A 27,716-nucleotide genomic window follows, 5' to 3' on the forward strand; every position below is an offset into this window, starting at 1 on the left:
TGAAATTCAAGATAAGAATTGCATCTTCCTTTAAAGAACAATGATGGTTTCAAGGAAAGCAGTGTTGCTGTGCAGTCTTAGTGTACAAACCTTGCAAACAGTAATAGATCAAGACTCCAATATATTTGTAAAGTAACGATATTTAGTGTGGAGGCAGGAAAGAACACTATTTTTAAGCATCAGCTTTAGTGTCAGACTGCCTCTGTACACACCCCTACACTCACACTTTAACAGCTGTCAGACTCCCATAAATTACTTACATTCTATGCACCTCAGTCTCTCATCTGCAGTATGGAGACAGAATAGCACCGGCCTTGTAAGGATTTTGTAATGATACAAGGAGAAGATATCAGTCAGGCCCTTAGCACAGTATTTGCCTAATTTAAGCTCAACAGAGATTAGCTATCATGGTTATTATTCTCGTTACCAATACTTCCTCTCAGAGGGCTATACATATGTTAGAACTAACACTTAGAAGAACAACCTATATCCAGATTAAGTTACATCTAGGTTGAAGCTTAAACTATAATCCAGAATTACATGGAATAAATACATAATACAAAACTCACTCAGAAAAATTAAAGAATCATTTTTTGATAATCTACTCTTTTGACAACAGATGAATCACCTGGAAAAGGGCAGTTGCTTCATAATAACACAGCCTTTAACATAAAAAATTATCTCAGTTGATTATTTTACCATATACATCTACTCAAAATTAATGGCACAGCTGACAAAATATCTTAAAAATAACCATTAGTTAACTTCAGGGCAATTAAACAGAACATCAGAAGTGACTATGATTTTAACCACAGGTCTTACTGTCAAATATTCTATACTTTGCTTTTTTCTCATTCTAATCCCCAGATGAGTAATGTCACAACATGATGAATCAATCTTTTAAGAACCCATGGGTCTTGGACTGAACCTGCTATAGGAAAACCTTCTGAAAGGTTTTAGGAATCTGGAGCTTTCCAGAATGATGACTCACCTCACTCACCATGTACCTACTTGAAAGAAGAAAGCATCTGTCCTAAAAGACATTAGGGACAACTATACTTGGTGTGTGGCATACACCATCTCTGTTTGTCGGCCTCTGTAAAGCACTTAAATGCAGAATTAGTTCAAACATTCCTCATCAGGGAGTTACCACAATATAAAGGAAATCTGGACTGACTTGCTATTTCACCTTAAAAGAAAAATCACTTTACATCTATGTACCTACATTTATCTACAGACTGCTCCACGAAATATCTGGCCTTGTCATTGCCTCACAGTTACATTGAAGAGTAAAAAGAAAATACATGTAAATATAACTCAAACTCTGGGACGTTTTTGGGAATTGAACCCATTTTCTCATTTATTTTTAATCTACCAAATAGCTTCATATCAGGTGGCCAGAGTACTGCAATCCTTTGGCCACCTGATGAGAAGAGCTGACTCACTGGAAAAGACCCTGATGCTGGGAAAGAGAGAAGGCAGGACGAGACGGGGACGACAGAGGATGAGATGGCTGGATGGCATCACTGACTCAAAGGACATGAGTTTGAGTGAACTCCGGGAGTTGGTGATGGACAGGGAGGCCTGGCGTGCTGTGATTCACGGGGTCGCAAAGAGTCGGACACGACTGGGTGACTGAACAACAACCAAGCAAGAGCCACTGTAACACCAGGAAGCGTCACAAAGCTGGTGGAGGTGATGGAATTCTAGTTGAGCTATTTCAAATCCTGAAAGATGATGCTGTGAAAGTGCTGCACTCAATATGCCAGCAAATCTGGAAAACTCAGCAGTGGCCACAGGACTGGAAAAGGTCAGTCTTCATTCCAATCCCAAAGAAAGGCAATGCCAAAGAATGCTCAAACTACCGCACAATTGCACTCATCTCACACGCTAGTAAAGTCATGCTCAAAATTCTCCAAGCCAGGCTTCAGCAATATGTGAACCGTGAACTCCCAGATGTTCAAGCAGGTTTTAGAAAAGGCAGAGGCACCAGAAATCAAATAGCCAACATCCGCTGGATCATGGAGAAAGCAAGAGAGTTCCAGAAAAACATCTATTTCTGCTTCATTGACTATGCCAAAGCCTTTGACTGTGTGGATCACAATAGACTGTGGAACATTCTGAAAGAGATGGGAATACCAGACCACCTGACCTGCCTCTTGAGAAACCTGTATGCAGGTCAGGAAGCAACAATTAGAACTGTACATGGAACAACAGACTGGTTCCAAATAGGAAAAGGAGTACGTCAACGTTGTATACTGTCACCCTGCTTATTAACTTAAATGCAGAGTACATCATGAGGAATGCTGGGCTGGAAGAAGCACAGGCTGGAATCAAGATTGCTGGGAGAAATATCAATAACCTCAGATATGCAGATGACACCACCCTTATGGCAGAAAGTGAAGAAGAACTAAAGAACCCCTTGATGAAAGCGAAAGAGGAGAGTGAAAAAGTTGGCTTAAACCTCAACATTCAGAAAACTAAGATCATGGCATCCGGTCCCATCACTTCATGGCAAATAGATGGGGAAACAGTGGAAATAGTGGCAGACTTTATTTTGGGGGGCTTCAAAATCACTGCAGATGGTGACTTCAGCCATAAAATTAAAAGATACTTACTCCTTGGAAGGAAAGTTATGACCAACCTAGACATCTTATTGAAAAGCAGAGGCATTACTTTGTGAACAAAGATCCATCTAGTCAAGGCTATGGTTTTTCCAGTGGTCATGTATGGATGTGAGAGTTGCACTCAAAAGAAAGCTGAGCACCAAAGAATTGATGCTTTTGAACCGTGGTTTTGGAGAAGACTCGAGAGTCCCTTGGACTACAAGGAGATACAACCAGTCCATCCTAAAGGAGATCGATCAGTCCTGAGTGTTCACTGGAAGTACTGATGTTGAAACTGAAACTCCTATACTTTGGCCACCTGATGTGAAGAACTGACTCATTTCAAAAGACCCTGATGCTGGGAAAGATTGAAGGCGGGAGGAGAAGGGGACGACAGAGGATGAGATGGTTGGATGGCATCACTGACTCAATGGACATGAGTTTTGCTGGACTCCAGGAGTTTATGATGGACAGGAAGGCCTGGCGTGCTGCAGTCCATGGGGTCGCAAAGAGTCGGACACGACTGAGTGACTTAACTGAACTGTAACACTGTTCATACTGATAGGCTCAGTGACCACAGATAATAAAAAAGTTTATACTTTCCTAAGCGTTGGGTAACAGGCCCAAGAATCACTCACTTTATAGCCACTCCTGCTCTTGCAACAATAATGCCATTGTTGATAAAACCAGTGCCGCAGTAAAAATATTTTCAAAACAACACATTTTAAATCCTTAACACAACTGTTTCAATGGTCTTGGCAAATTCCTACTTACCACAGAATATACATGCCACTTTAAATTACCCATTGGAAAGCCACGCTTTCTAAATGCCTCTGGAGTTACTAAGCCCCATTCATAACCAATGAAGATAAAATGATTACTTCTTAGTTAGGAGCACAACAGGATGTCTCTTTGGGGATGTCTTGACACCAAGGTGCAGCAACCTATGACTCAATTTTATCTGAATAAAATTTTATTCAAAATTTTCAAATTATCATTTTTCATGTTTAATGCTTAGCTTGTTTTGACTTTTCTTCTTCCTGAATGTTCCTTTAATGTAGGTTCATTAAGCATAAATTTTCTCAGTTTTTGCTAACTTTCAAATGGCTTTCTTTCACCTCTAGTCGCAGAAATTTTAATTTTCTCTAAAAACTTTGAAGACACTAACTGATTCTTTTGCCTTCGGGCTTTGATTGTTGCTACTGAGGAGTCTGCTGTGGGTCTGGTTATTATTCCCTTATAGGAGATCTGTTCCACTTCCTCAGCTCATTTTAAGATCTTCCTTTTATCTCTGGATTCTACAATTTTAGTTCAAAATACCAAAGTGCAGATATCTTTTTATTTATCGTGATGGTTCACAATACTTCTGTTTCTGTGCACTGCTATCTGTCATAGCATCTAAAAAATTATTAAACTATTACCTGTCTTGTATTTCTCTACTGCGTTCCTCTCAGGCTAGGATTGGATTTATGTCACAATTTCTTATTCTATTCTGTATGTTATTAATCTCCCTGTCTAATTGCTTTCATCTTTCTATATGCCCATGTTGCATTCTTGGTAATTTCTTCAGTTTATCAATTCTCTTTTCATCTGTGTCTAATTACCAAAAATTTTTTCATCTAAGACCTTCCACTGATGGTTTTTGTTTATTTCTCTTACTTTAACAGTTATAAAATTCATATCTAAAACGTTTATTTTTTCAGATCTGCTGATCATTTTTGATATTTTATTTGTTCTTTTTCAGGATTCTATTTTCTATTTCTTTAAATATTTCATATACAGTCTTTTTTTATTTTTTCAGTTTTTTCAGTTATTTTCCTCTTTCATGTCAATGTATGGCAAAACCAACCAATATAATATTGTAAAATAATTAGCCTCCAATAAAAAAAAAAGAGAAAAAAAAAAGTAGGTAAATAAATACGGTCTTTTTTTTAATAGAAATCATAATATAATTCCCATACCTGAATTTCTTTGGGGTGTCACCTAAATTAGTTATTTTTAATGTTTTATTTTTATTTGGAGGAAAGTGTTTCTTCAAAGAATATTTGTGTTTGCTTCTACCAGAAATCAAGAGGCACCATCTAGATTTTATCCATCTTTCAAGTCAGGAGTTTATCAGCTAAATTCAGGAGTCCTGGGCTCAACTTTTAGTTGTCAAACTTCAAAATAAATTAAAATCAGTGCACGGGTAAACAAACATGGGTTAGCTCTCTTCCCTCGCTGCAGAGTTAATACAGGCACTTACCCTCACAGGGAACACCCACCTACATTGCAACCTCCAGCTGTTTCTTTTTTCCTATTTCTGGATCCTTACATAATTGTCTTCACTTTCTTTGAACCCAGAAAAGGAGTATAATCTATGTATGGTTAAGGTAGGATCCCGTTACTGGGATACTCAACTTATTTTATTTCTCAGATGCACACAGTAAGGGGAAAATACACTCTAAAATAAGAAAAATTCACTCCAAAAATTAGTGATTCTCCATTCATAAATTCAAAGGGAAGTTTCCAGTATTTATTTGAATTCCCCATTTAAATTATTCTGTATTTTCGAAGGTTCTTGGATGTTTATTTATTGATTTTTTTGGGGGGGAAGGGGAAGGGGCGGGGAGTTGTCCCATTTATACACAACATTGTAAACATACACGGTCTATATTACATGTGCTTCAGTCTGGTGTTTGCATGTCTGTCCGTCTGGGGGCTGGGTCTCAGGAGCCTTGCTTGACGATACTCCCCCCACCCCCACCTCCCTGCCCCACCCTGGGAACAGAACCCGGAACAGGTATGGTCCCCAATCTTGGTGGGAGCCAGCAGGCAGGGCCTGGGCCTCAGCCTCCGTTCTGGCTCCAGAGTCCTGTGTGTGTGCGTGTGTGTGTGTTCATGTGTGTGCATGTATGTACATGGGGAACCTGTGTGCAAGTATGTACAAGGGGGCGTCTCGTCACAGGCGGGGCAGGTGGGGCGCTTGAGGCAAGGCCTGCTTGGGGTGGCCAGCTCACAAGTAGATTCTCCGCAGGTCTCCGGGTGCTGTGATGGTGTTGCACTGTGGGCAGAGCTTCTTGGCACCCAGGGTCCGCAGCCAGCACTCCTCGCAGTGCACGTGCCAGCACTGGATGGACGTCAGGGGCATCGAGTAGAAGTCCATGCAGATGAGGCATTTGTAACGGTCCCCACGGGATAGCTGCCGTTCAAGTTCCCTGACCCGAGCCTTCAGGGCCTCAAACGTGGTCACAGCTGAATCTTCGGTGATTTTCTCAATGTCACTGTTCTTGCAGGTCTTCTGCATGGCCTCCTGTTTGCTGCTCTCACCGTTGCTGGTAGATGGCATCTCATCACTGGCCCATTTAGAGAACTCAGGTGTGATGCGTGTGCTAGGAGGGCCACCATTTAGGACTGCGCCCCGCAGTGCCTCTCTCTCCTTGGCTTCGCCAGGCTCCTCGCCTGTGCAGGGGATGACATCAGCCTCCGTGTATTGTGGCTTCCCATATTCCAGAGTGTCATCCCCATCCACATCCAAGTGAGCGTCACTGTCGGGATTCTCTTTGCCGCTGCACATGACGAAGCCAGAGCCTCGGAAACCACCTTCCAGGAGAGTGGTGGCCCGTATCCGCTTCTGCCCGCACCACTCATACTCCTCAAAGCGGTTGCTGTTCTCATGCTCGATGTCCGCGGCATCGTCCTCAGCCATGCAGGAGCCTTCCCTCTTAGAAAGGCAATGCTCCACATGCCTACTCATCTCCTGCTCCGATCCTGCCAGGGGGCGGCTGCACAGGGGACATACCTGCCCTTCATCTTGCTTCCTCCGTTTCATTTTCCCAATCCGAGCATTCAGTCGGGTCTGCTGGTTGGCTCGCACTCGCAAGAAGGTCTACTTCCTCCCTCCCGCCGGCCCCCCTGCTCCGCCGGCAGCTCCGGGCCCTCGGCATAGCCGCCGGGGGCTGCTCTATCGGGCCCCGGAGGCCGCCGCGCGGTGCCGCCCCAGCCCCGGCCTCCGGCGCTCCGGGCCCCGCGGCCGCCCGGCCGGCAAGGGCGGCGATGCGGGCGGATTCCCCCCGGCTGCCCGGCGGCGGCGGCACCTCAGCTCCCAGCGGCGGCGGCGGCCATGTTGGCCCCTCTCTTGGATGTTTAAATGTAACATGTAATGTCAGACCTTGCACCATGCTCAATTCCAACAGAAACAAACAAACCTGCCCTGTTCCCTCCAAACACTGGTAAGAAATAAGAAATAAATAGTCATTGCAGGAGGGCTGAAAGACATCTGGCCCAACTTCCCAGTAGAGTCAAAAATAAATCTCATCACATTCATTCATTTGGCCAGCATCTACGAAGCAGGGAGTTTGTCACAGAACACGGTAAGCAGTGAAGATGGCCAACTAAGACGGTCCCTGCTCTTCAATGAAGCTCTAACCTAGTAATTCATCTTATTTTCGTCAGCTGGCTTCAGTGTATCCAATATAAAAAGAAACAGCACTAAACCAGGAGCCAACAGCAGTGATCCAGATCTTGGTCACTGATTGAAAAATCCATTAAATCTCCAGAGAACTCAATATCTGTTCTCTACACCAGGAGGACAGGTTCAGACCAGCAGTTTCCAAACTGAGTTCTTTGAACTCCGAAGCTTTCTCAAAATCTCCTATATTCAAAAATTTAAACTTCCAGATGAAGTGGTTTTTTTTTCCTTTGACAGTTCACAGAATTTTAATATTCAGTGGTTTGGATGATTATGTCACAAACTAGTCACCTTATGGCACATATAGAAAATAACAATATTTATACAGCGCATGGGATGACACGCTAGATCGATTTACAGCAACTAGCCCCAGAACAGCAGCCAGCCATCCCAAGCCCTGCTCAACTGCCCTGAGCGATGGGGTGATAGGAGCATGGCTCATCGGCCACCCACTCACCTTCCACTGCTGTGCTCTGGCCACTGGTCAGGAAGCGCTGGTGGAGATGACAGCTAAGGTCTCTTCCACTCCTGTGGGTCCTTCACGATTTTAATTCCAGTCTATTTAATCTCTGGACAGTTTCCACTATTAGAAACTCTCCTATAGTGTGAGCCCACGGCTATTTCCTGACCTCTTCACTGTCCAGATATGAACTCCCCAACAACTCAGAACGAGGGTATGCCAAAGGCTCACCCATCCATCCTGCCACCTCAACATGTGAGACTGCCCCCACACCTTCATATATTACACATTGAAGAAACCAGCTTTAGGAGGAAGGCAGAACCTGGTGCCTATATGAATAACGCCAGTAAAATGACAGCACTCTCAAGACAGACAGGCCCACTTGAATAGGGAATACGAGATCTATTAAGCAACACCACAAGCAGCCAGTTTAAGAAGATATCAAAGCCCTACATCACATGGACAGCCCAGTGAGCAAGCGATGGAACGCTGATAAGATAGGTCTTACAGGCAACAACTATAGGGGGCTGCTCCAGCAGAGTTCAGAGTATAGATGACACAGAGGAAGGGACCACACACCCCAAAGGTGAGTAAGAAAAAGGAAAAAAGGAGAAGACGAAATATAGGCATTTTCAGTTCAGTCAGTCGCTCATTCGTGTCCAACTCTTTATGACCCCATGAATCACAGCACGCCAGGCCTCCCTGTCCATCACCAACTCCCGGAGTTCACTCAAACTCATGTCCATTGAGTTGGTGATGCCATCCAGCCATCTCATTCTCTGTCGTCCCCTTCTCCTCCCACCCCCAATCCCTCCCAGCATCAGTCTTTTCCAGAGAGTCAACTCGTCGCATGAGGTGGCCAGAGTATTGGAGTTTCAGCTTTAGCATCAGTCCTTCCAATGAACACCCAGGATTTATCTCCTTTAGAATGGATTGGTTGGATCTCCTTGCAGTCCAAGGGACTCTCAAGAGTCTTCTCCAACACCACAGTTCAAAAGCATCAATTCTTCGGCAATCAGCTTTCTTCACAGTCCAACTCTCACATCCTTACATGACCACAGGAAAAATCATAGCCTTGACTAGATGGACTTTTGTTGGCAAAGTAATGTCTCTGCTTTTTAATATGTTATCTAGGTTGGTCATAACTTTCCTTCCAAGTTGTGGCTAAATAATTTGGCGGGGGGAGGGGGGAAGGACAATTAATTGTTTATGAAGTGAGCTTAGCAATATAATTTCCTTCCAAACCTGAGACAGACCAGAAGACTTGTCTCAGTCCCCAGTGTAACCATCGACTGATCTGCTTATGAAAATTGCAGAGTCCTGGGTCAGGGCCCCAGACCCAGTGAATGCTGATCTCTGGTTAAGGAGCCTGGGTATCTGGGTATCAGAACAACCAGGCAGTGAGCTTCTGTAAGGAAAAAGTACCGAGAGTATAACTCCAGGTGGTGAATAGGAGAAAAGCAAGAGGCTCCAGGAAGTACCATCCTATCTCAGAAAACCAGTGTGGGAGGCGCTGGCTTAGAAGCCATTTATTTCACAAAACTTTTACTTTACTCTAACAGATAAACTCATTATAGTTGTTAAAAATACATTAAATAGGGAAGCTTTCCAATTGTAACTTAAATTTACATAAGTAAACAAAGGAACTAGAAACTGTAATACTAAAACAGGAATAAATAATAGAGTTCCAGACAAACTTCAGTAATCTGAAGTCCTCAAGGAAACGAGTCAGACTGTGTGTGTTGTCAGAAGGAGAACAGTCTTACTTGAAGAACAAGGGTTAGCAGCTGAGGTTCTACAGAGACAGGAAGAGGGAAGGAAATAGAGGGATGTAATTCACTAACCTGAGACTTTAATTTCCTTGAGAAAATAAAAGACAATCCTCACATGACATTCAAATACTTCCTCCTGCTCACTCGTGGAATACATCCTCCTTCCTTACAGAACGTCCCCTGATGCACAGCGAGGCAAGGAGATGAAGGCACAGGCAGTAATGAGTCCCCGCTATGTTACAGATGCTGTAAAAGCGTCTGATACAAACTGTCACGTTTAAACGTCACAAAACGCTTGGAGTTTGGGAAGGTGAGAAAAGCAAGTCTCCAAAAACCTGAGTGACTCCCCCAAAGTTTAAAGTCAGCCAGGGGGCACCCAGGAGGAAGTATAATCTCAAGCCTATACTTTTAAAAAACACGCTATGGGACAGCCCTGGTGGCTCAGTGGTAAAGAATCCATCTGCTAATGTAGGAGACATGGGTTCGATCCCTGATCCAGGAAGATCCCACATGCTGCCAAGCAACTAAACCCTTAAACCACAACTGTAGAGGCTGTGCTCCAGAGCCTATGTGTCGCAACTACTGAAGCCCAAGTGCCCTAGCACCCATGTTCCGCAACAAGAGATGCCACTGCAATGAGAAGCCCATGCTCCACAAATAGAGAATAGCCCCTGTGGGCCCACACAGCAGCAAAGACTCAGCACAGCCATAAATAAATAAAATTATTAAAAAAAAAATAATACTATGCAATGATTCAGAAAAAAATGGAGGTTACCATTGTAAAAGCTATAATTTGGTTAAGATCATAGGGGATCTGAACCAGGACACTGGTATATAACAAAAGCAAAAAAAAAAAAAGAGGCAAAGCTCAGTATCCAAACTGTGTGGCACCACCCTTCGAGCATAGACGCTGGGCATGGCCAACACCTGGTGCAGCGCAAGTGGCTGACATCAGACCTCATAATGAGAATTCCAAACCATAAACTCAGGAATGATGGAAATTGTTTGATCGTTACTCACAGGCTGGCAGCTGGTTTATCATTTGTTTGTCCTGGACAGAAGAGATCGAAGTGACAGAATAATGGGCAGAAACACCTTGTAACACGGGTTGCTCGGCCTCATCCCCACACTGAAAATAATTCCTTACCCAAGAGCAGGCTGAAGAAGAATAGGGCTTGTCTTACTTCTCACCAACAACAGCTCTGTCTGAACTACCTTTAATGGCTCTAAGGCTTTAGGAGCCCAAGCTGGGCCTCCATAATAGGCTCTCTATCGATCGTGGTGAATTCTAATCTCTCCTGAAGTTACTGAAAGTCTCAAGGTTGCAAAACTGCTAGTTCTGCCATGCTCTCTACAAAATAACTGACTGCAGATCTAAGAAAGACTGAAAATAAATGTTCAGGGAAAACATTTCAATACCAAAAGTAACTACGTAATAATACTGAATATCAAATGCTAGGTGCCACACTAAGCACGGTGTAAGTAATATATTACTCTGCAGATGAGAGACCTGAGGCTCAGTGTAAGATTTCAACTACAAAGACTCCCACTTTAGACATCAGTAAGCCAGCAGACATCAATAATTATAAGGCATATACTCTTTGACCAAGCTGGACCAAGCAATTCCACCCCCAGGAACATATCCTAACAAAACAGGTAACATCACATGCAGTAACACACGTACAATGATGCTCATTCCAGTATGTGAAGTGAGTGAAAATTGCTCGGCCGTGTCCAACTCCTTGTGACCTATAGACTGTAGCCCACCAGGCTCCTCTGTCCATGGAATTCTCCAGGCAAGAATACTGGAGTGGGTTGCCATTTCCTTCTCCATCATTCCAGTATGGTTAACAATTAAAAAAAAAGGAAACGATCTAACTGTCCATCAAGAAATAACTCATTATTAATCATAATCATTCTTGTAGCAGAATATTATGCTGTCATTTAAAATGATTGTATAAATCTATGTTGACACTAAAAAATGCCCACAGGTATCGTAAATGAAAATGCAGGTAGATCATAGAGCAGTAAATACTGCATAACTCCAATTTTGTTTTCTGGAGAAATGATGGATCTGAGACTGAGGTCAGCTAAGGATGGAAAGGCTAACACTTCCAAACATGGGCAAGCAGCTCCTCTAAGAGCCTCAGGCCAGGAGACGCATGGAGAACCAGGAGAGAATACAAGAAAAGTGCTAGCGGTGAGAAAGGGACTAGACCATTCCAAACCCTAGAGGCCTGATGAAGGACTCTGGTTTTCACCCTGGACCATCAATGGGAAGCCCCTGAACAGTCTGCATTTCACAGATGCAGCACAGGACATTCAGTGGATGCTCAAGGCTACCCTGGAGTGAGTGCCAGAGCCAGGGTCAGGCTGGGGCCTGTCTGCTCAGCCTACGCTTGGTCATGAACTTTCAATCACAGATGTCCATGGATCCCAGCTTCCTGACCAAGTGGTTTTTCTGCCTCTTTCCAAGCTTGGTTTCTCATCTTCCTCTTTCCTTCTCTCCTTCATCTACCTCCTTCTGCTTTCCATAATGTCACAGAGAAAAGCCCAGCGCTCAGTACCTTGTCCTTATTCCCTAAGGGGTCCTTCTGGTCTGGACAAAGCAAGACCTTCCCAGTTCCTCCCCAACTGACATAATCAGTCAACAAGCTGGTTGCATAACAATCAAAACAATTTCAAATGGTCTTTTAAATTTGGGTTAAAGGCTGTTGTTTGAATCTCTTAGCTTTGTTACTGCTTTGTAAGTTTTACAAACGCTCCTTGCCTTTCTGTATGTGTGTGTGTGAGGAAAAGCAATTTTTTTAAAGTTATTATATACTCTTTTAAATCAGCATTTGAATCTGTGGGACTAATTTTAATGGAAAGCTTAGAAAATCCTATATCAAAGCATAACCGCAACTGGGCCTCTTGAATTTTAATTCCTTTTAAAATTGCTGAATTTCAAAGTAAGAAATTATAAAATATACTACTCGATTAAAAAAAAACAACAACAGAGTCATCCATCTCTATTATGCCAATCAAATTTGATTAACATAAAATAAGCGGAGCCCTACACCCAACTCTCCATGACTTTTTAAGCATGTATACCATGCCCTCTGCTGGCCTCTCATTTCATTACACAACTTGGTAAGGGGCTAGGGAGGAAAATGACTGCAATGCGGGGAGACCTGGGTTTGATCCCTGGGCTGGGAAGATCCCCTGGAGGAGTGCAAGGCAACCCACTCCAGTATTCTTGCCTGGAGAATCCCATGGACAGAGGAGCCTGGTGGGCTACAGTCCATGGGGTCGCAAAGCGTCAGACATGGCTGAGCAACTAAACACAGCTCAGCACAAGGAGGGAAGAGGGCAAAACATGTGCATTCCTTCCACTGAAACGGAGTTCTCCTGTTCTGAGTTAAGTACAAACGTTCTGTCATTTTCTGTCTCTTTCACCTTCCCTTCTCCAAAATGTCGGCCTTGTTTTAAAGATTTACAGAATCATGATATAAAGGTGCAATCTAATCATTTCCCCTAAAATGAGGAAATAAGCAACAGGTAATCCAGAATGAAAGAGTACTAAGAACCAATTTAAATGTAGTTTTGAAATATATCCTAATTAGATGTGGCTTCAGGTAACAGGAAAACTTATATGCACACTGACTGGGTGAGGAAAATGGCAATATGGAAATGTGTTGAGTGCCAGGGACTACATTTTCGCTGTCAAATAGTCCACAGTGGATAATACACAAAGGTGAGACAATAAAATCTAACCATCCCATTTTATGATAAGGTGGCAAAGGTAAATAAAATTAATTGGCTCACCCAAGACTCTTAGCAAATTGGAGATAACAGAGGGTTTTAAACCTAAGATCAGATAAACTCTGAGTCATAGACTTGAAATACAAGGATAGAGCACCAACTGAAATCCTTCAAAACTAAAAGCAGATTTACTTTGTCCCCATTCACACTCTTATGTCAGCTCTCACAAAGTCTGTCATCATAACTTCACAACCGTGCTTGCCGAACTTTAATTCCAAAGATACTTATTGATTGACCAAGATACTATGCTGGGTACTGGGGATAATATGACACCATGGCTGCACCCAAAGAGCTCACAGTCTAGAAGGCAAAAGTGTGAGGAAATAAACTACCAGTGATGCCAAGTGCAGCAAGGTTCAGAAACAGCAGGAATGAAGGAAGGATGAATTGCCTGGAGTGCAGGGTTGAGGGGGTGAGGTGCTGCTATGAGAAAGCTCCACTAAAGAGGTGATAGTGCTGGGAAGATACAAGTTCAGGGAGAAGCCAAAACAGAGTGACCAGTACGTGTACCTTCATGGAAAACACACATGAGATTTCAGGAGTGTATTGATGGGAAAGTAGAAGAATCAGTAATTCTGTAAGAGTGTGTCCAGGCTGAGACGGCGTGTGGCTCGTGAAAAGCTGCAGAGGCAGCCAAACACAGATCACAGGAGCTTTGTGTGGCCCTTACTCTGCAAGTGTTGTTGTCACTGTTCGGTCGCTCAGTCATGTTGGTGTGATCCCGATGGACTGCAGCCCACCAGGCTCCTGTGTCCATGGGATTCCTAGGCAAGAATACTAGAATGGGTTGCCATTTCTTTCTCCAGGGGATCTTCCTGACCCAGGGATTGAATCCATGTCTCCTGCATTACAGGCAGATTCTTTACCACTGAACCACCAGGAAAGCCCAACCCTACAAGTAACATGGACCTTAATTGATCAGTGGCAGGAACTTGACACTTACCCTGTAACTGACAAGAGGTCATTGACTGGTTTTAAACCAGGGAGAAGGAACAATCATATTAGAATTCTCACAAATTCAAAAAGGCATCTGCTAAGTTTTTATACTAGCTTTTCTGAAACCATAGCCAAATTCCTTTCCATTCCTCATGGTTCATCTCCTTTTAAAAGAAATTATATGCTTTAAAAGAAATGGTATTAGTGTGAGTTGTAACAGTGAATAAAGACAAACCTTCTTAATGGTAGTCAGTATATTATCAGTAACACTCAGCGAACACTGGACAGGCAGGCAGTCAGAGCTCTTCTCCTGGCACATGCATGCCAATTAAGTTTCAAAAAGTTAGCAGATGGAAAAAGTTTGGAAAAAGTTATCAAATTTCCCAAAGGCAAAAATGAAGCACATAATGCATTTGAACACACAGATCGCAGAAATCCAACTGGATGTGAACTAAGGCCATTGCTTCCACCGATTCATTTCTGGTAACAGAAAACAATCAGTTCTCTACAAGTTCATCTGTATGAACAGTATCTGATAATATTTTTTTTTTTATTTTTAAAAAGAATTTTATTAAAAAAGCACAAATGCAAAGAAATGAACAGAGGAAAATTTATGCGTCGAACCTGGACTGGTCACTTATGATAATATACATGCTGATAATATTTTCAGAATGTCATTATGTTTAAATTTCTAAAAGTGGATCTCCAAGATCAGTAAAAGTTTAAAATGCTCTCTTAAGCCATTGGTATTTTTAAAAGATACCTCAAACTGAAAATACAAACATGCATCCTAAATGAGGCCGGTGGGATTAGCAAATCACAATTTCCAGAATGGATCCTCTCTGCTCTAAATCAAATGTCACCAGAAAGAGGCCACTTACCCAGAATGTATGAATTTTTAAATTCAATTCACCAACTGAACTGAAAGTGATGTATGATGCTTTTTCCTCTTCGTTTTTCCTCTATCCTCTGCTCTGCCTAACTCACCCACAGCATAAACACCAGTCAAGCTCCTTATATCAGGCATAGAGCAGAAGGAAAACAAGGGTTTTTACACACTGGGAAGCAATTCCTATCCAGAGATTCTGAGCAAATTAACTATTCTGATAGCACCCCCTAGTGGCCTAAAACACTTTTCTGACCAAAGAAACTGCATTCTAACCTGACTAAAACCAGTGCATTTAAATTTTTTTAAATAATGAAAACAATGAGCTTACACGCTGGGAACATCCGTCCAGTTAAACCAATAACTTTAACCTTTGGCCAACTGTTTTTTCAGCTCTAAAATAAGAAAAGTAACACCCCCCAATCACCAAAGTCCTCCCTGTGAACATGAGTTCCTCAATACAATAAATTCCCATTTGCTGCTGTTGTTGTTTAGTCACTAAGCTGGGTCTGACTCTTTTAGACACCATGGACTGCCACGTTCCTCTATCCATGAGATTTCCCAAGCAAGCATACTGGAGTGGGTTGCCATTTCCTTCTCCAAGGGATCTTCCTGACCCAGGATCAAACTCAGGTCTCCTGTTTGTCAGGTGGATTCTTTACCACTGAGCCACCTGGGAAGCCCATATTCACATAACGGCTGTTTTTAAACAAGAGGAAGGTGGAAAGAAACACAAAGCAGTAATTGAACACGCATCCTCTAACCTACTTAGATCAGGAGTATTTAACGTAAAATCCACAATGGATGTGGCGACACACACAGGGTTCTGTTCACTTCTTCCCAGTCATGCACTTTGACTCCCTCCTTCTTTACTGAACTGGCTCTGAGGAGAACTGCAGGGACCAGTGAACTTTCTGAAAATTTCTGTCATAGCCCAGAACTGTATCAATTGGACCACAAAATACAATTATCTTCAAAATTGAGATTTTTCTTTTGGACATGAATTATATAAAATGCATGTCAGATTACTGTGATTTGTTAATAGGAAATGTAAAGTGTGAAGTGGTAATAACAAGAAATACCTAAACCATCACCCTTCAACCTCCTGCCCAATTAAAAAAAAATCATCTGATAGAGGTGCCTAGTACTCAGTACTAGTACCTAGTAGCTCAGAAGAGACCTAATATACATTAGATCCTTCTACTCTGACCAAACCTGAGACCTTCAACCAAGCTGGATCAGCCTGCAGTTCATAACCACACAGAATTAAAACCCACTGCCACCCTCTACTGGGCAGACCCGGAACAAAACTAAAATCCACCCATCAAGCATTTGAAATCACCCAATTTCTTCTCTGGTTTCTTGAAAATGTATAAATTTCAACATCGTATAAATTAATGATAAGCTTCCAAGAAGGGAGAAATAAGCAATTTTACAAAAATTCAGACCCATTTTCCCTCTTTATCAACTAAAAGAAGCGACAAAATGGTAGCAAACTGGGAGTCTGGCTTCAGACTTGGCTACTATATGACAGCATGAACTTGGTCAGGGCCCAACCAATCGAGGTCTCAATCTTCAGGTCTGCAAATGTAAGAATCACAAACCAGGAGATATTTATGGTCCTGGTTGCTCTTTTTCACTCATTTTTCAAAATGTATAGCTTTTTCTTAACAAGCTGTAATAATCTAACATATTAAACCTCTATCCTGTTACTCCGGACTTCACTGATTATTACAGGGACTCAATGGACATGAGTCTGAGTAAACTCTGGGAGTTGGTGATGGACAGGGAGGCCTGGCACGCTGCAGCCCATGGGGTCGCAAGGAGTCGGACACAACTGAGCAACTGAACTGAACTTAGCAATGGGAAAGATGAAACCCAAGTGTTCTGCGTGCATGAAGACCCACAGTTAAATGAGTTCCCCTTTCTCTCTTTCCCACGTTCCCCCATGGACCAGCTCCAAGACCATTTCTATTCTTGTAGGACATTCTACACTCATATCCTGAAGTATTTATTCTCTGCTGCTCTCTGAGTTTTCCAGTTCTCGTGATGCAGGCACTATATTCCCCACTGAAAGGCAAGCCACAATGGCTGCACTGTGTTCCTTTTATCTGTCTGCACACCCTGAGTCCATTACTGGCAGCAGTGATTGTAATGGCAGCAGCCCTTATTGCAGCAGAAACAGGAATGGTAGCCGTGGTACCCCCTGCGGCAGGAGTGAAAAAGGTTACAAACAAGCAACAGTGATATTGTAACAACAAAACTGTACAGTAAAGCCACATATACGCACGCGCGCACGTGTATGTGTGTGTGTGTGTGTGCTCAGTCCTGTCCGACTCTTTCCGACCCCATGGACTACAGCCTGCCAGGCTCCTCTGTCCATGGAATTCTCCAGGAAAGGATACTGGAGTGGGTTGCTGTTTCCTTCTCCAGGGGATCTTCCCGACCCAGGGATCAAAACCGAGTCTCCTGCATTGCAGGCACATTTTTTACCATCTGAGCTGTCAGGAAACATCTAACAGGAGGCTTCCTGTGTGCTGTTTTGGATCTGTCAGGAATTCTCTGTTCCTTATTAATTCCTGAATACTCAGGAATTAAGAGGAGAGGCAAGCCTCTCCGGGGGACTGAGGAATCCAGGCATTTCCTTCGTTAGTTTTTCTATATGGTGATAAGTACCCTCTTCCTTTTTATGAACTATATGGTAAAAGTGACTATGTACAACTCTCTCTGTTTCATATGGATGACCTCTTGTTTCCTTGATAATCTTTAAGTTTTTATTTTATCTCTGCTGAAAGTAGGTATCTTGTAAGACAGTATAAATACCTCCACAATGTTGAACAAAACGCCTTTGCTCCATCAGAGCTCTGGTCCCGTGTCTTGCTTTCTCTCTCTCTCTCCCTCTCTCTCTTTTTCAAGCTAATTCCTGGAGCGTGGAGGCTCTGTGTGTTCACTTTCCTGCCCGGGATTCTAAGACCCTCTCGAGAAGGCGCTCTGTGCCTTCACCCCATGGAGAGGGCGCCTGAGGCCTTCGTGAACAGAGCGAGCCGCGTGCCAGGGGCTTTACTGGCTTTCTGCGTAAACCAAGGAGCATCAGCCTCTTTCTTTCTCCTTTACTTTCTCATCGGTTGACTCCAGACCACCAGGTTCCGGGCCATTAAAGGACCAACACTGAGCCACCAGGGAAGCCCAGTAAAGCCATATATGTGATTATAAAAAATAATAAAATTTACCATGATTATGATAATAACTAGGGTTATAGAGTCAATTACTATTTTGTGCCAATTATTGTGCTATGCACTTCCGATGCTTACCTTATTCAGTCCTCAAAAGCATGAGGTGGGTTGTTATTACCTGCCCAAATTTATGAATGAGACACTGAGCCTCTGGCAGGTGTTAACAACTGCTAATGCTGCCAAACTCCTACTGGCCATTTCCCTTCCCTTTAGAATCCCCAAAGCCCTTTTATCACATTACTGTCTCTACACCTGCAAGAACCCTGGCAAACTCACCACGTTCCTGCAATGCAGTTTATAGGGTTCTCCGTGTGCCCACGAATGGCCTGGACTTCCCCCTCCACCACCGTCATGTGTATTAAATAGCAGACTGCTGGCTCTGAGAATGACAATTGTGCCTCCCCGGCAGCCTGCTTTTCCTGACAGCAGAGTGAAAGTGTTGGTCACTCAGTTATGTCTGACTGTTTGTGACCCCACGCACTGTAGCCCACCAGGTTCCTCTGTCCACGGAATTCTCCAGGCAAGAATACTGGAGTGGGTGGGCATTCCCTTCTCCAGGGGATCTTTCTGACCCAGTGATCAAACCCAGGTCTCTTGCACTGCAGACAAATTCTTTACCATCTGAGCCACCAAGGAAGCCCCTGCCTTTCCCGTTTGTGCTGTTTAATCCTGCCCACCCTCTCCATCTCTATCTCCTTCCTATCCTCTCCCTTTTATTCTTGAGGTACAATTCAGTGGAAAGAGCACCGAAGCCGAAATAAGAATCGCCTCTTTAAGCAATGCGACTTCAAGCAAATAATTTCAGCTCTCATGCATTCCTCTGCAGTACATAATAACACCTGCCCTGCCTACCTGTCTTGGAGCACAGTTGTTTCAAATAAGGAAGCATATCTGAAAGCAATCTAACAGGTGTGAAAGGATAGCAGCTCTATGTGTATTTAATTCCTAGTGTTCTTAGGCTCTTCACAAACACACGTCCCCCACTTCACACAGTGGAGGGGATTGCTACAGAGAGGAACGCCCTGGCCCGCGCCCATTGGCAGCGCCTTGATGAGGCAGAGAACATTTGGACAATGGCGATGAAATAACGACGGTCATTCTTTCCTTCTTTTGGCAGACCTCCATGGGCTCTTACTCCATTCTACCCAGAGCAACAGCAACAGCTACCCACATCACCTCTCCTCCCCTACCTGCCTTAAGGCCTCTTTCCTTGCTTCCTATTTCACTGCATATTTTTAAATTGCCTGTCTGCTGTATCCACAAGAATTATTCTCCTTATTTATCAATAGATGATATCCACAGCAGCCGCTGTTGAATGGAGCGCCCAGTGTGAGTCAAAGGCAGCACCAGACTCCCTGGGCGGATCCTCTCGCCCCCAGGGCAGCACCATGTCAGTGTCCTAGGCTCCATCTGAAAGATCGGGCAGCATAGCCAACGAAGGACACCCATTCAAAGGTTTCTGCTTCCAGACCTGGTACAGAGGCTGGAGCAGCACCATCGCCACCTCTCACCTCAATCTGAACGTCACATGCTAGCAAAATGTTCACTGTCTGTAAGACAGCTGGGAAATCATGGAGAAATCCTATCGTTTATATCCTATGAATATACAACCATAACGACACAAAGCAAAAATGTTTCCTTGAAGAAAGACTAACGACCCAGTACAGTAAATACATTCACTTTACCTTTTAATGTTTAATATAAAGAGGGAATGTAATATTAATAAGCCCTTCCTATTAAGAGCTAATTGTGTTTACAGTGAAGAAGCTGACAGATACTCCTGAAGCATGTGATAACATCACCAGTAAAGGATTAAATCAACATCATGTGCCTTGTAATATGATACACCAAGAGGAACATGGCATCACTTACAAGATAGTCCCATCAAAAATGCATACACTGCATCTGATCATGAAGAATTATCAGACAAACCCAAACTACAAAACAGCTGTCCTGTCCTCTTTAAAAGCATCACAGTTGTAAAAGAAAAAGAAAGACTATTCCAGATTAAAGAAGACTGAGAGATAAAACTGTGTGATCCTGGATTGGGTCCTACACCAGGTAAATTATCTTTGGCAGAATTCATAGGAGATCTGAAAATTAAATAACAGTTTTGCATCACTGTTAGTCTCCTGATGCTGACAACCATACTGTGATGTAAGAGAACGTCCTTGTTTTTAGAAAATACACACTGAAGTATATTTAAAGATAAAGGGCATCTTGTCTATAGCTTTGAAACATTCCAAAATAAAGTGTGAGAGAAAATATAGAGAAATGTTTATACTATTCTGTTAACATTTTTGTAAGTCTGAAATTATTTCAAAATAAAAAGTAAAAACAGTACCAGTTATCAATACAAGTCAAGTTACAAATGTGAACTGTAATATTCCTACCTACTGATTCCTAAGCACATAGAAGGGCCATATGGAGGAAACAGCCTTGGGTCAATAATATAAAACCAATCTGGGAGCCTGATATAACACATCCTGGTACCCACAAATATCATCAGAGTTCTTTCAACTCACAATGGCTTCACCCAAATACAGCAGTGATAAAATACCCCTTTCCTCCTGATGATCACTAACCGTTTCTAACTTCTCAATTTCATAATTAAGAAAATTCAAACCACAAATCCTCCAGTGAGTCTACTTCCCATGAAAACACAGACAACCATATTAAAAAGATATACTGCGTATTGTTTCCCCACTTCATCCCTTCTCTGGCCAACATACTTTTTGGCTAAGCGGCTGGCATTTAGAAAGGCTGCCCCTGTCCTGCCAACAGTGAGCTTTAGCCTCAGCAAGTGTATGAATATGAGTGTGAGTGTGTGGGGACTCAAGGTTTATTTCACAAACATAAAGCAAAGATGTCAGCCAACTCCGATACTCAGATGCTCCTGCAGGAAGTGCACAGAGTCCTAAGCATCTGCATCTGATTCTAACAGAATGACTTACACCTTTTCCACCCAGTGATTCCAGGAATGTCAATGATGGAACAATACTCGGTCAAGCTTTCAAATACCAAAAGACAGCTGGAGACAGGCCCCTAAAAAAGCCACAAGGAATAAGTTGAAAAGTTATACAGCTGCACTGACTCTGTTCTCCTGGGTCATTATTTCCATGTTCTCATTTAGAATTTACAGTGTCCTACAGGGAAGGCAATGGCACCACACTCCAGTACTCTTGCCTGGAAAATCCCATAGACAGAGGAGCCTAGTAGGCGGCAGTCCATGGGGTCGCTAAGAGTCAGACACGACTGAGCGACTTCACTTTCACTTTTCACATTCATGCACTGGAGAAGGAAATGGCAACCCGCTCCAGTGTTCTTGCCTGGAGAATCCCAGGGACGGGGGAGCCTGGTGGGCTGCTGCCTATGGGGTCGCACAGAGTCGGACACGACTGAAGCGACTTAGCAGCAGCAGTATGGCCCAGAAACACCAAATCTCTCATTACCCTTCACCACATTCCTGAGGTCAGAAAAAATTTCCATTTCACAGACAGAAAAATCAAGGTGAAAGAAAATTAAGCACTTTCTTGGTGGTCCAGTGGTTAAGAATCTGCCTGCCAAAGCAGGGGACACAGGTTGGATCCCCAGGTCTGGGAAGATTCCACATGCCATGAGGCAACTGAGCCCACGCACCTAGAGCCTATGCTCCGCAACCAGAGGCCCCTGCAATTAGAGAAAGTCCGCATGCAGCAACTAAGATCCAACATAGCCATAAATAAATAAAAATATCTGATCCCCGAACAATACTACCTTTCAGCAAAAGAACCTCGAATGGACCAAATACTCTGCCTCCAGTGAAAAAAAACAAAAACAAATATCCTTAATTTCTCAAGTTACTTTTACATCCAAAAAAACAAAATCATTTTATGTCACTAAATTACTAGAGAAGACACACTGGTCTGTCTCTATTTTTTAACGGGCTTTTCCTGATTTAGAGGAATCATTCTGGATGCAGACAAGATCACCTACTCACGTGGAATTATGTGGCTTTCAACTAATGCTTCACATTTGGGGCAGTCATGAATATGAGAAGCCTCTTTCTCTCACACCAAAAGACCGCACTGATGGGCTCCATGGGCCGTCCTAAGGGCAGCTACAATACCAGCCCCTCTCTCTCTTAAATATGAGGGTTGTTCACGTTACAGAAAAACATGTATTGAAAAACAGCTCTTAACTTGGATTACCATAAGGCAGGAGCAGCAGAGATTATGGTTTATGACAACAAATTTCAAACAGCTTGGTTCCCGAAATGTCCAAAGCTTGGTCAATACACCCAGTTGTCATGTAAACACTGGTATATCAATGAACTGTTTCTGTTTTGAAAACAACAAAGCGAGGAGACAAAAATCAAGGGACTAACAAAGAGCAGCCTCTGAGGAACATATCCCCAGCCAGAAACCAGCGCACGGTTAACTAGGGGTGTCACGGCAAACAGGAAGGGAGGCAGCGGAGAAGAAGCCGATACAGACAAGCCCAGGAAAGAGTAACAAACCACAGCAAGGGCTCCTCTGTGTCGATTTTTAAATGACATTCACTCAAACACTCTAAGTTCCTACATGTAAAGAGTCGCCTCACCACAAAGGTTGTCGATTCACATGGTGATTAAAACAGTATTTACTTCCTAGTGGCCAAGCCCACATGCTGCTGCTGCTGCTGCTAAGTCACTTCAGTCATGTCCGACTCTGTGTGACCCCATAGACGGAAGCCCCACTAGGCTCCCCCATCCCTGGGATTCTCCAGGCAAGAACACTGGAGTGGGTTGCCATTTCCTTCTCCAAAGTGTGAAAGTGAAGTCGTTCAGTCGTGTCTGACCCTTAGCAACCCCACGGACTGCAGCCTACTAGGCTCCTCCATCCATGGGATTTTCTAGGCAATAGTACTGGAGTGGCTTGCCATTGCCTTCTCCGAAGCCCACATGAGGGGTTTCAAATAAGGAACAGCACGGATGCTTATGAACATCGCGAGCCCAGAAGGAGGAGGGTGGTTTAGTATTAACCGGAAGCCCAGGAACAAGTATATGCCAAGCATTTGAGAGGTTCAAGAGAATGACAAGGGAGAAGGCGATGGCACCCCACTCCAGTACTCAAGGAAATTACAGGTTATAGAGTAAGAACTAGAGGTGCTTTAAAAGTTTAGTATACAACAGAGTTGACCCTTGAACAACACAAATTTGATGTGCAAGTCCATTTACATATGGATTTTTTTCAGTGTTTACTACAATACAACACAATCCACAATTCAGTGAATCTGCAGTTAGAGGAACCATATACACTGAGGGCAAACTATAAATTACACTCAGATTTTTGACTGCATGCTATTCAAGGGTCAATGGTATAAAGTGGGAAGTTGAAATGGTGCCATGAATTTAAGGTTAAGGAGCTTGCACTTTATTTGATAGGAAATTTTTTTCCCCCATTTATTTGCTCTTGTTTAATTGTGGACACCACTTTTGAGCAATTAAGTGACATGATTAGACAGTTAATCTTGCACTAGTGCCCAAGGTGGAATGGGGGTAGGAGAGGAGTTATTAACAGAAATCTACTGCAATTGTTCAGTTAAAAACAGGAGGAAACATTCCAAGAAACAGTGTAGGGGAAAACATGGAGAGGACTTAGAAGACGAAGAAGGGGGCCTCTAATATAAAAACTGCCCGTGTTCAGAGCTCAGGTGACTCAGAGAGCAGCACCAAACACAGGCAGGTGAGGTTTGGGAGGGAAAACACACAGTTTGGAAATGCTGCACAAGAGGCCCAAGCTGGAGGTGTGAGGCTGGAGACCTGGGAAGGACGCAGGCTTGGGCAAGCCCCTCTGGGAACAGCTACAGGATGAAAGCAGAGGGAAACCAAAACAAAAGGCTTTGGGGGTACACACTGTACAAGTTAGTGGCTTTCTAACAGCTTTCTTCACCTGTGGCTGACGTTTTAGTTATCTGATCAGAGGACCCCATGCTAGATTCCGACACCCCAGGCAAACACTCTAGGAACCTCCTTAAGCCTTCTGGATGGAGTCCCCGCACTCTGGTAGGTACTCTGACTTTCTGTTGCATCAAACTGAAGCTCTGGCTTCCTTATGCTGCCCCTTGGGAGGTGTCACTCTGATGGAATATTGCTAAATTTTCACTTTTTCTTCAGAGCCATCCCAGAGACCAGCCCTGACTCACATCTCTGCAGTCAGGCCAGTGATCCCCCATCACCTGCCCAGAATCACAGCCTGAGAACCAGCCATTCCAAAGAATTCTGCAGGTCTAGGAGACAGGCTTAGATACCCACACAAGATGGGCCATTTCTTGAAGTCTATTTTAAAATCTAATATTGAAAACAATTTGAAAGTATCATCTAAATGTATTTCATACCCAGTGATTTAGAAAAAGCAGTGTCTAGATGTTAACAGGAGAAGGCAATGGCAACCCACTCCAGTACTCTTGCTTGGAAAATCCATGGACAGAGGAGCCTGGAAGGCTGCAGTTCATGGGGTCGCACAGAGTCGGACATGACTGAAGCAACTTAGCAGCAGCAGCAATTAACAGTCCAAGTTACTAACACCTAGGTATCCTGAGATGCAACCTCTCATGCATATATTTCTTGGCCAATTTTATTTATAGAGCAGACAACTTAGATTCATGTCAACTTCCCCGGTAAGTATTAACTGTAAAAAGGAAACAAAAAGAACCTTCCCCTTTCTAAATCTGTGCCAACATCAATATTTTAAATTTAAATATCTAATACAATTTTAAAATCAAACTAAACCAAACCAAATCAGAGGTTAAATTTTGTTAAGTTTCATACCATAATAAAATCTGTCATTACAAAAAAGAAAAACTCTGGGTCAGCACATAAATACACTCACACATACATACCATTTTTAAAAAATCCAAAACCCAGTTTTTTAGGTAATTATTAAACATAATTTAGTTAACACAGCATAGACTACAGAAAAAATCAAGGTCTTTTATGAGAAAAGAAACTATGTCACTCAGATATTCAAAATAACCATTAAAAACGAAAGTTTTGTTTTTCATTTTGTCATTTCAAGCTGATTAAAAATGACTGTTCATCTTTGGTAAAATCCACCCCCCAAAAAAAGATATTCAAAGATATTTTACCTTTCCAGTGTTTCAGTCTCAACACAAGCCCCTCCCCTCCGAACTTCTTTAAGCAAAGCCAGTAAATGGAAAAATGAAATCATTTTGAGTTTCACATTGTTTATACACCCAAACACATAGCTGCAGCCTGAGGTAACCAAAAGGCAAAATGCAGTTATCTGAGTAATCACTAACCCAGTAATCTCTAAATACACACCCTGATTATGTGGAAATCTTTTTCTTATTATTCTACAGGCTCCACTTCCCTGGGTGGGGGAGAGGCTCCCACTGGGGCAAGAGTGCTCATGGCACTTACCTTTTTGGCTCTTTGGGCTATGTCTGGTGTTCTTGTAAGCAGCTTTTCAATCAGGTACTCTCTGTTCTGCAAAACAAATATTCCCAAGGTTTGACATCGAATATGTTACACTGAAATTCACAGTGATTTTAAAAATAGCAGATTTACTTGGGTTTTTAAGCATGTTACCTTGGCTTTCTGGAAGAATTTGCATTTTAAAAGTTCTGCTGCTGTGGGCCTGAAAGATCAATAATAAATTAGAGTTGAAACAATGACCACTCAATAAAGAAACTGCCTTGATGAAACAACTTAATCCTAGAGTCTTTCTGGAAGACCAGTTTCAGGAATAGCAAACCACAGACTAAATTCATCATAAGCTGGCACCAAATAAACTCGAGCCAATTTTCCAGTTCTTTCCAAACGCCTCTACTGCAAAACACATAAACTCCTGTAAGTTAAATATCTGGGGCATGATCAACTTTCCATCCTCCATCCTTACACTTCACTAAGTGAATGCAGGGTTTCTAAAAGGTGGCAGACTGACAGGTCTGTGAGCTAAATCCCTGTATTTATTCAGAAGCAGTACAAGCGGTGGTATGACCCCATCAAGGAAACCGTGTCCACAGTGTTCTATGATTCTCCACGAGCGGCAGTGTCTGCAAGGGGACCACGCACGTGTACAAGCTCTATCCACCCACCAAGTCACCCTGTCTAAAGTCTACTTGGACTACTGTTTTTCAAGGGAACGTAAATGTGACAGTGATCAACAGAATGTAAATTCATTGAAAAGCACTACGAGACTAATCTGTTTCCTCATGTGTCATTTGTTTCTCTGTCCTGTATTTCCCATAAACTGACAGCTGGGTCTGAAGGCCTGGCTAGGTTGACACAAGTATTTGGGGGAAGAACACTTCATGCATGATGCACATTGTAATCACTGCAGCACGCGGGAGGCACGTGATGATGGGTGATTTCACTGGGACAGATGTTACGTTGAACCACTTGATCCCCAGATCTCTCCAAGGTAAGTTCGCCCCACTGCAACTGGCAAGTATTATGTTAGATAATACTCTGCCATGATATGCATAGCCTGTCCTGGAGAAACTTTCACCTGCTGGTTTTAGCATATTTGCCTTAAATAATTATTTCATTGGAGGTGGCAGAACACTGATTTTTCTACTTCTGTCATTCCTTCTATATTAAATAACTGGCACTCTTTCACAAAGAACCACCTCCTTCATCAATAGGTCCTGCAGGCAAGCAGGAAGAATCACATAAAGCTAGAGGACAGACAGTCAGCAAGATAACTGGGCTGCTCTCTTTAAAAAGCTGGTGTCGTAGAAGAAAAGGGGAGACGTGAGGGGACTGTTTTAGATGAAAACAGACTTAAACATAAAACTAAAAGCAACGTGTGACCCTCTCCTGAGTTTTGAATATTAAGAGGAGAAGAAACTCCAAGAGACATTTAGAAATAGAGATGGGTGAATGTGCTAGGCAGCGGACAATTTTATGAAATTTCTGTTCATTTACTTAAGTGTGGGAAAGTATTTTGGTGATGGAGGAATGTGTCTTTATTTGGAGGGAATGCAAGCTGACGTCGTAAGTTTGTTCCTTATTTTCTGGTCAGCCAATAAAATGTAGATAAATAGAGACAGCAGATATGAGAAATGTGAATAATTGTTGAATCTAGCTGTTTACAAAGACGTAAACACTGTATTATTTTATCATCTCTTCTGTATGTTTTAAATTTTTCATAATAAAAAACTGGGAGTGGGGAGGGAAGCCTGCTGAGTATCATAGGTCCCTTCTCAGGCAGTGATTGTCGAAGTGCCTAGGACTACTGTGCTATGGAGTCCCCATTTTACAGGGAGTCCTCACACTTGAAGAGACTGGAAACCAGCGCTCTGAACCAGGAAGCCCCACTAAAATGTTTCCAGGGACCCAGCATACAAAAGAAATCGGGAACGTCGGTCGGCGCAATGGTGAACAAACTGTGACAGTCTACAGGGGCCATGGACTGCATTTCTGTGCAAAGAAATTTTCTCTTTAAATTGCTATTATGCTTTTCCTCAATTTCAAGTGGAACACTGGTTACAAGTACCTAACAAAGAACCCAAACGGCCATAGCCAATGAAACCAGCATTGCTAATTGCTAATTTCTTTGAGTAAATAAAGGTCTACGTGACAA

The 27,716-nt window shown here is 42.9% G+C and overlaps 1 protein-coding gene and 1 pseudogene across 2 annotated transcripts in view; both read right to left on the bottom strand.

Annotated features, from left to right (window-relative positions):
- The window catches only part of STK39 (serine/threonine kinase 39), a 329,969-nt gene that overhangs the window by 173,878 nt on the left and 128,375 nt on the right, over positions 1 to 27,716 (bottom strand). For both annotated transcript variants that reach the window (XM_055397331.2, XM_055397329.2), the window contains exons 9-10: positions 25,718 to 25,766; positions 25,550 to 25,615 (exon numbers count right to left, since the gene is read on the bottom strand). In XM_055397331.2, coding sequence (XP_055253306.1) covers positions 25,550 to 25,615; positions 25,718 to 25,766 — 115 coding nt within the window. The remainder of the gene's footprint in view (positions 1 to 25,549; positions 25,616 to 25,717; positions 25,767 to 27,716) is intronic.
- LOC129537674 (E3 ubiquitin-protein ligase RNF220 pseudogene) lies at positions 5,180 to 6,707 on the bottom strand (annotated as a pseudogene).

The sequence above is a fragment of the Moschus berezovskii genome, chromosome 2 (assembly GCF_049115385.1).
Source record: "Moschus berezovskii isolate FMDL1 chromosome 2, NW_MosBer_1.0, whole genome shotgun sequence".
In the NCBI taxonomy this organism is placed as follows: Eukaryota; Metazoa; Chordata; class Mammalia; order Artiodactyla; family Moschidae; genus Moschus; species Moschus berezovskii.